Source organism: Myotis brandtii, unplaced genomic scaffold, assembly GCF_000412655.1.
Source record: "Myotis brandtii unplaced genomic scaffold, ASM41265v1 scaffold19, whole genome shotgun sequence".
Lineage (NCBI taxonomy): Eukaryota > Metazoa > Chordata > Mammalia > Chiroptera > Vespertilionidae > Myotis > Myotis brandtii.
The window spans coordinates 1,478,662-1,487,636 of NW_005357075.1; the positions used below are offsets into that span (position 1 = coordinate 1,478,662).

The 8,975-nt window shown below is 59.9% G+C and overlaps 1 protein-coding gene and 1 long non-coding RNA gene across 2 annotated transcripts in view; both read left to right on the forward strand.

Annotated features, from left to right (window-relative positions):
* The window catches only part of REEP4 (receptor accessory protein 4), a 3,510-nt gene extending 998 nt beyond the window's left edge, over positions 1-2,512 (forward strand). Inside the window, exons 3-8 of the mRNA XM_005864604.2 lie at positions 323-399; positions 492-612; positions 1,011-1,124; positions 1,518-1,653; positions 1,775-1,929; positions 2,015-2,512. Of these exons, the coding sequence (XP_005864666.1) occupies positions 323-399; positions 492-612; positions 1,011-1,124; positions 1,518-1,653; positions 1,775-1,929; positions 2,015-2,080 (669 nt within the window). The 3' untranslated portion in view covers positions 2,081-2,512. The remainder of the gene's footprint in view (positions 1-322; positions 400-491; positions 613-1,010; positions 1,125-1,517; positions 1,654-1,774; positions 1,930-2,014) is intronic.
* A 4,428-nt stretch (positions 2,513-6,940) lies between these two features.
* Positions 6,941-8,975, forward strand: part of LOC102258206 — a 2,564-nt gene continuing 529 nt past the window's right edge. Inside the window, exons 1-2 of the long non-coding RNA XR_313499.2 lie at positions 6,941-7,062; positions 8,449-8,575. This is a non-coding gene — a long non-coding RNA (uncharacterized LOC102258206). The remainder of the gene's footprint in view (positions 7,063-8,448; positions 8,576-8,975) is intronic.

The window sequence follows — 8,975 nt, forward strand, 5'->3', positions numbered from 1 at the left end:
TGGGGGGGTGGGGAGAGTCTGAACTGGCCTCCCCCTCCTCCAGGGGCATACATGGCTGACAGATCCTGAGCAGAGTGAGTATGGATGGAAGGGGGGGCTACTGAGGTGCCTGTGTAGAAACTTGTGGGTGAAGCCCGCTGGGGCTGGTACAGGAATGAGTGGCAGTTTCTCAGAGGCATCTCTCTAGGGCCGTCCAGGTGCCAGGGGAATGCAGCAGGACAGGCTCTCTGGCATCCGAGGGCTGGAGCAGCCCAGGACAGAGGAGTTGGCTCTGCAGGCTCAGGCACTAACCTCTGACCACTCCCCCCCCAACTTCCCCCAGGTCCGGTGGATGATGTACTGGATCGTCTTTGCACTCTTCATGGCGGTGGAGGCCTTCTCAGACATCTTCATTTCCTGGTATGGGTGCAGGGGCCCTGTGGGCCGTGGGAGGGGATGTCCCACCCTCGAACTGGCCCTATGGCTGACCTTGTCCCCCTGTGCTCTGACAGGTTCCCTTTCTACTATGAGATCAAGATGGCCTTCGTGCTATGGCTGCTCTCGCCCCACACCAAAGGAGCCAGCCTGCTTTACCGAAAGTTTGTCCACCCATCCTTGTCCCGCCATGAGAAGGTACCCCAGGGGGAGCAGGGATGAAGCGTAGGGATGGGTGTGAGGGAAAAGGCCCTGGACTCAGAATTCAGGACACTGGGGGACACCTAGGTTCCAATCCTGGTCTGTGGGCCCTTGACAGAGCCTAGCCTGCTTCCTCTTCTGGGATAACCCAATGGGGGAACACCTGAGTGGCCTTTGAGAGAGTGAAAAGGCAGCTGGAAGTGGGTTTGGGAATGCGGGGAGGAGGCTGGAGCATGGCTGTTCCTTGCGGTGTGGGACTGGTTGCTCTTGGTGTGGTTGCCGGCCCACTATGGGTGGGGGTGGGCTGGGAGGTGTGGTACTCAGTGACTTCTGTGGGTCTGCAGAGGAAGAGTGACTGGGACGGTCCTCTGAGCTCTCTGTGCCCTGGTCCGTAGGAGATCGACACCTACATTGTGCAGGCCAAGGAGCGCAGCTACGAAACGATGCTCAGCTTTGGGAAGCGAGGCCTCAATATTGCCGCAACAGCCGCTGTGCAGGCTGCCGCCAAGGTACCCTGGGGCCCAGCCCTTCATCAGACTCCCACTCCCATCCCCAGTGCCTTTTGGGCAAGTTCAGCTCTCTGTCAGTGAGCCCAGAGGTAACAGCTGTCCATACCAGGGAACAGGGGTGAGAGGTGACAGGTGTTGGCAGAGCATGGAGCTGGAAGTTCACACTTCCTGGCTCTGACACTGACCGTGAGCAGCTGCTCCTGCTCTCTACGCTTTAGTTTCCTGGTAGTGCCACAAAGACCTGGGACTAGAATGTTGTCGATTCGCCTTTGCCCCAGTGATTACCTTCTGACCAGCCTTGGTTTCCCTGGGCGGCTGCCCTGGCTAAAGGCCCCTTCCTGCTAGGAGCCCTGGCCCTCCCTCAGGTGACCTGCCACTCCCCGTTCCTTGCAGAGTCAGGATGCACTGGCCGGAAGGCTGCGTAGCTTCTCCATGCAGGACCTGCGCTCCATCCCCGACACCCATGCCCCCAACTACCAGGACCCCCTCTACTTGGAGGACCAGATGCCCCGCCACAGGCCACCCATCGGTGAGTGGGCAGAGGGACTCAGAGATGTCCTAAGAAGGCTGGCTTCCCCCAGGGCTCAGCCCAGGCCTTCAGACTGTAAATGCCCAATGTTGTCCCCTCGGCCTCCCTCTTCTCCACACAGGGTACAGGGCAGGGGGCCTGCAGGACACTGACAGTGAGGATGAGTGTTGGTCAGACACAGATGCAGTGCCCCAGCCGCCACCCCGGCCCCGAGACAAGCCTCTGAGCCGCAGCCAGAGCCTGCGTACGATCAAGAAGAAACCACTGGTGCGAGAGGTCAGTGGCAAAAAGACAGGAGGGAGGTGGGCTGCCCTGGCGCTTCAGCCTGGACCTCATGGTGCGCCTGCTCTCTCTCCCACAGGGCACCTCGCGCTCCCTGAAGGTGCGGACAAGGAAAAAGACTGTGCCCTCAGACATGGGCAGCTAGGGTCTGCAGAGCCAGCCTAGTTTTACCTCGTGCTCTACAGGGCGCTGGGGGCTGTTTGAAGGGGCCCTCTGGCTGCACGTAGGGCCTGCCTGCACCAGCTGCCCAGGCTCTGCCCTCCTGACTCCTGCTGTTGGCGGCAGTTGCCGCTGGGGCCATGCACAGGGATGACCTGAAATGTACCAAAGCCAGCTGGGCCCAGGGTTCTATTTATAGTCTTTCTCATTCCTCTACTTTCGCAGGGATGGGACCAGAGCCCTCCCCAGACCCCTGCAAATGAAACCAAAGCCCACCCAGTTGTGTTCATTCCTTCCTGTCCTTCAAAGTACTTGACAGCCTTCTCCAAGGCCTCGTGTGTGTGTCCTGGTTGTGTGTTTTGTGTTGGTGAATGAGGTCAGGTTTGTGCAAGATTTGATAAATAAATATGTAACAGTGTCCTGTTTCTCCTGGTTTGTATCCCCAGTCTTCACAGCGTACATTATTAAACAGCTTAGGACGAGGGCTAAAGGACAGTCAGACTGCCAGAGGGGCCCAGTCTTCTGCGGGAGACAACCATTGATAAAGAACTGATGTGACAAGTGCTGTCATAGAAAGCTGTTGGAGACCCTTGAGAACACATATGGGAGAGCAGGGGGCTAGCCCTGAGAGGTCAGAGCCTAAGAAGACTGCAGTCAGGAGGCGGTGGGCTCAGCCTTGACTCGAAGGTGCACTGGATGGTAGGTGGAGAAACCAGTGGGAGCGTAGGTCTGGAGGGGGCTTGGGCAGCACGATGTTCCCGTAGGGATTAGCTGGAGCTGTGCACAGAATACACCCGGGGAGTCTGACTTCCTTCATGGGCCTGGGGAGGCTGACTTCCTTCAGGGGCACCTGGGCGGCTTTGAGTTTCTGTAAACACTCAGTTAACATTGGGAGCATTGCACCTCTGTAGAGTGGCCACTAGAGGGCAGCAGCTGCCAGGGTCTGGGCTGCCCCCAGTTTCCAGGTCAAGGAGGGTGGGGCTCAGAGAGAGGCTGGCCAGAGATGTGCCCTGCAAGGGCCTGGCCGCTGGTTGGCTGGAGGGGCCATGCAGAACTCTGGCCTGGCCTTTGGTGGCCCTCCCTACTGCTCCCTGCTGCTCAGGTCATTGGTCCTCAGCCTGCCCCATCCACATGGAGTCTCCAGTGTTGTCCCCGACTCAGGCTCTGTGCCTGGGCTGGCTCCTCTCCATCCCCTCCCCTCACCCTGGGGCAGCCAGTCAGGCTTTGCCCTCTCCTGCCCCCGAAGCTGGTCTCACTGCAGTGTCCCAAGGCTGCTCCCCTCTCCCACCCACGCCTGCTTTTCCTTACCTCTTTTGATTAAGCAAAGAGGTTGGTGAGAGTGTTGGGTGGAAAGAGGGGTGCAGGGGTGGTAACCGGGAGTGATCTGAGGAGTGTGGATTAACTCTTGGTGTGGGATTATCCGGGTTTTATTTGGGGGAGGTGCTTAATCTGCGGGAGTGGGATGGGGGTGGAAGTTAGCTCCTCACATCTTGGTGTTCGGTGACATCCTATCTTGGCATTCCCTTGCATCATAGTGTTGACTTATCTCTTCATTTATTCATTCAAAACATCTTTATTAAGTATCTACCAGGTACCAGGCATGTTGCCAGATACTGGGGATGCAAAGTCTAATATTGGCTAGCACCGGGAACGTGACCACCCCAGCAGGTGCTGCTCTCAGCCCCTGACATATTAATGTAATCCTCACAGCAATCTCATGAGGTACATACTATTATTATAATCTCCATTTTACAAATGGGAAACCAGGCATGAGAGGGCAGGTAACTTGTCTGAGGTCACACAGTAAGCGGCAGAATTGGGCTTTGAACCAGGCAGTCTGGCTCCAAAGTCAGTGTATTTACACGCTGTGCATGACTAAAGTAAATGAGGTGTTTCTTGCTTAGGAGGCAAGAAGGAGACTAGGATGTATCAAACATTCGTGTGCACCTGACCTTGTGCTGGGCACTTGACAGCGATGATTTCCTTGACTCTTCCCGACAAGTCTGAGGTAGTAGGTTATACTCATTTTACAGATGGAAAAACTGAGACTCAGAGAGGTGAAGCAACTTGTCCACGATTGTGCTACCCGTGGGTGGGGGTCGCATCTCCTGATGCAAACCTGCCCAGAGTGGCTTTGGTAGAGTGGAATGGCAGGACCCGCACCTCTGAACTGAGAGAACAGAACAGAGGATCATGTGATGACTAGAGCAAAAGGAAGCAAAAACTCCAAGGGAAGGTGAGCTGGGGGAGGCCTGGGGTTGTGGGGGGTGAGGGAGCTCTCATGGGAGTGGGGCTTCACCTGCCTTCATTCCTGGGAGGGGGCCTGAGAGTGAGCAGCAGAGTCGCGTGGGCCCCTGGGGTGACGGTGATGCTGTCTCAGGTCGGTGATCCCCACCTTACTTCGCAGCCTCTTTGCCGGCCCCCTGGCCCCACCACGCCTGCCTTCAGCCATGCCGCTCCTATTTCTGTGTCCAGAGCACGTCACACTCATGCCAGCACCAACCTCCAGACCTTTGCTCCTGCTGAGCGAATCTCTGGCCCTGCAAACGGTCTTTCTTTCCCGGCCTGTCATGACCTTCTTCAAGACCTGCCTTTTCTGAGAAGCCTCCCCTGACTTGGGACCCCTTCTCGAGCTCCTAAGCCTCCCGGTCTCTGGCCTGCTCACCCCGTCCTGGGCATAGAAGGCTGTGGGCTGTGCTGGTGTGCCCATCGCTCTCCCTTCCCAGCCGGCCTCCCTTACACTCAAATTGCTTTGTGTTCTCCACCTCTGTCCACCTGGACTGTCACGTGGCTCCATGCTGGTCTCCTGACATGCTCTTCCTCCCCCACCCCACTCACTACTCTATTGCTCTTTGCCCTTTGAAGCACACGCAGACCTCCCCTCCCCCAGGAAGCCCTCGAGGCACCCCCTTGGAGTTGAGTGCTCATCCAGACCACACCATCTCTGTTCTTGTACTGACTTCTATTTTTGCCTTGAGCACATTGTATTTTCTCCCCTACTGCATTGTAACTTCATAAAGAACAGCCTGGCATCTTATCCACTTCTGTATCCCAGCCAGGAACAAATGGTGGTTTAGCCAAAGTGAAGTACCGTCATGCACGTGAAGGCCCACTTATTCTCTGGCGTCTGAGCTTGGGTGTCTCCTCCTCTGAGAAGCTCCCCTGACTCCCCCAGGGTGGGACTCCGAGTGCCTCGTGATCATTCACACACCCGACTCAGGGGGTCACCCATGGTTCTCAGCACAGGGCCTGCTGGCGAAGGAGCAAATGCACTGACTGCGCATCAGCTCCTGGAGGGCGGGATGGCCTTGCTTTCATCTTGGTGCCCGTGTCTCCTTGGTGCCCATCACAGACCCTTGAAAATGGCAGGTCTCTATGACACATGTTTGGCAAATGGCTGAGGCAGTTGTATGGGTTCCAAGACATCTTGGGGCCAGAGGGGAGGGCTGAAGAGAATTCCAGGTTGTGGGGCATTGCTGGCCAAGCACACGAGTGCTCCTGAGACTGGGGCATTGGGTGTGGGCTGGACTCCCCTCAGCGCCTGCCTGTGCCCTCTGAGGATCACGAGGCATCTGCCACACTGCCTCCCTCTGCACGGTGCCTTTACCCTCTGGCCTGGCCCCTAGGGGAAGGCGAGGCTGTGCTCTGGCCTGCCCACGACCCCCAGCCGTCCATTATCCATCAGTGTGCCCACTGCCTCCCAGGCAGGATTAGGGCTGGCCTGAAGCACAGATGTGCCAGACTCGCTGCTGGGCACATGGGCACGGGGGAAGCAACCTAGTTCAGCCCCCTGGAAGGCACACACCTCTGCGTGGCCCAGGTGCCAGCCCTGGTCTCCTCAGGGGGGCCTCCCCGCCCACCTTGCCCCTGAGGGCCTCTCCATTGCCTTCAAGTGCCCAGGGCGGGTGTCCTTCCCTTCCCGCCTCCCCCTGCTCCACCTTCCCTGGACCTTGCATTTGACTCCTCAGTCTCCCTGCCTCTCAGCCGCTCTCTCTGCCTGCAGCCCCTCCATGTCTGGTCCCCCTTCCCCTGCAGCCCCTCCATGTCTGGTCCCCCTTCCCCTGCAGCCCCTCCATGCCTGGTCCCCCTTCCCCTGCAGCCCCTCCATGTCTGGTCCCCCTTCCCCGACTCTGGCCTCTATGTGTATTTTTAGCTGCCACTCTCAGTGGTGGCAGCATAGTTAGCCCCTCGTTTCAACACAACCCTGGCCCAGGAGTTGAGTTGGGGAGTCCTGGCTGGCACTGCCCCACCCTTGAGGGGGTTGAAGAGATGAGCACTCAGGCCTTCGGCCCTAGTTCCCCATCCAGCACCAGGGACTGGTTTGCCCAGTAGTTGGATAGGGGGGCAGAAGCCGGGCACGAGGAGGATGCCCTCTGCCCAGAGTTGAAGTCGCTAGGTCAGGGGCCCTGAGCAGGGCAGAAGGGTAGCTTTCTCTGCCAGGTGGTTAGAGTGCCCTGAGGGGAGGTGGTGGGGGGAGAGGGAGGGACGGAGGGGAGGCAAGGACTGAGAAGAGAAATTAGGTCCGGGAAGTGGGTGGGTGAGAGGGGACGCAGGGGCATCTGCTGCAGAGCTTCCTTCAGGCTCCAAAAGCATCTCCACACTTCCCTTTCTCTCCCCTCCTCCCAGGTCCTGGGAGGATTTGCCCTGTACTCCCCCTCCCCCATGCCCCCGCCCCAGGCGTTGCCACGAGGGTGGGGGGTGGGGTGGGGGGAGGCCTGCCTCAGCTGTCTGAAGGATGGAGGGGCTGGGGAAATAGGGCTAGGTGCCCAGACGGCCGCGTGTGTGGGAGGGGATGTCCTCAGATGCCCTCCACCCGGCAGTCCCCGCTCTGACGTGGGTGCCCCCCCTCTCCCCGCCCGGATTAGTGGCAGCTTGGCCTGACTCTCCGGGGCTCCTTCCCCCGCCCCCGCCTGCTGCCCTCCCCTGGGCAGGGGGCTGCTCCACCCGAGGGGCACTGTGCTTGCCCAGGTAAGGGGCTCTGGGGACAGCGTGAGGGCACTGGCTCGTGAGTGCTGCTGCGCTTGTCAGCATGAATGTGTGTCTCCGTGTGTTGCGTGTGGCAGTGTGTGAGGGGTTGCCGTGGGGCAGGGTGGGCCCATGCGTGTCTGGGGGTTCTGGTCAGCTTGCCTTTGTCCACCGACCCAGCACTGTGTCCACGTGTTGTGTGGCTTTCCTTCTGTGTTTGTGTCTTTTGTGCGTCTCCTCAGCTCTGCTCAGTCCTCAGGCTACCAGGGCTCTGTGGGCCTGTGGCATGGGCCGTGGAGCAGGATGGGGTGCTGGGTGAAGGGGAAAAGGGGCTCCTTCCCCGACCTCACGCCCGTGACCCCCTGGGCATTTCAGAAGCCTGTCCTGAGTCCTGGTCTAATCCAGAGACTGTGACCTGACAAAGCAGACATGGCAACTGGGTGGGTGGGGTGGAGGGAGGTATCTGCTCCTGCTCCCCTGGGACAGTCCCCATCCCCTTCGGGGGGATGACAGTGACAGGCCCTTAACACCGCCCCCCCCAACAGCCCAGGCTCCCACCGCCCTGCCCAGCCTCTTCTAAAAAATCTCCCCCCCCCCACCCCCCAGACTCTCCCACAAGCTTCAAGCTTCAGCTGCCGGCGGACACAGATGGGGGACCACAGGCACACCCCAGCCCCATCTGCACCCTGGAGCCAGCTTGGGAGTGGGAGGCTGGGGCTCAGGATTGCAGTTGGTAGTAGACCCTCCACAATCATTGCCCCTGGCACGCTCAGGTCTGGCCACCCCTCAGGGGAACTGGGGGAGGAAGGGAGTGTTAATAACTCAGTCAAGTAAACAACCCCTACCAGCTTGCCCAGCCACAGAACTGGCCTGGGGGGGGGGGGGGCCGTGGGGCAGAGGGAATCCAAGCCAACCTGATCCCAGTCCTGCTGTGGCCAGCCCCTTCAGGCCTCCTCTCCTCCGGACCCTCCTCCTCCCTCAGGTGGTGAAAGGACCCCCTGCCTCCCCTCCAGTCTCCTGGAAGGAAAGCTTCCCTCTCCCGGGGTGGTGTGACCTGGGACCCAGCTGGGCATCGGAGGAGCCCTCCCTTTGATGGGCTGGCGTGGGTGGGGTGCTGCTGCCTCTGTCCTGGGCTGGGTGAAGGCAGGCCAAGGATGGCTTCCACAGGGAGCAGGGGAATCTCTGGGTGGGAGGTGGGTGCCCGAGGGGAAGGGAAGCGCCCGCTGGGCGTGTGGGTTTCTGTGTGTGTCTGAATCTGTCTGTGTGTGTTTGAATCTGTCTGTTTGTGTCTGTGCTCTGGAACCACCCCCGCAGAGGAGCCGGGATGCTTCCTCGGGTGGAGGGTGCCCTGCTTTCCCATTTCCTCTCCTCCTCTCTGTTCCTTCCCAGGAGCCACTCCCATGGGCTCCTCTCCAGTGCTCGGCCTGGAAGCATTAGGAGCAGGGACGCGGCAGACCCCCTGAGTGTGAGGCTGGAGCAGGCGGTGGCGTGGGACCCACCTCCGCCCAGACACTTGGTGAGAGGAGGCCCTGAGAGCAGGGGCAGACTGGAGCCTAGGCCCTCCCAGGACGCCTAACACGGGAAACTGTGCCATTGGGCTGTGGGAGGGGGCTTGGGTCGGAAGGTGAAGAGCAGCTTGGCCAGGTGAGGAGGAGGCGGCGCAGACACCGCCAGCGGCGTGTACCCATGCACCAGAGCTGGAGAGGGCCGGGAGCGTGGTCCAGCAGGCACAGGGCCGGCTGGCGTGGGTCAGAGTGCCCATCACTGACCCGTGAGAACCCGACTGCCCCTGCCAGCTCTGGCACTGCCCCCTCGCAGCCGCTTGCCCTAGCACCCCAGGGGGCACCCCGCCCCACAGTGGCCTGGTCCGGCCCCTCCCGCCCTTTGCTCCAGTTCCCGGGCTTGGTACCTATAGT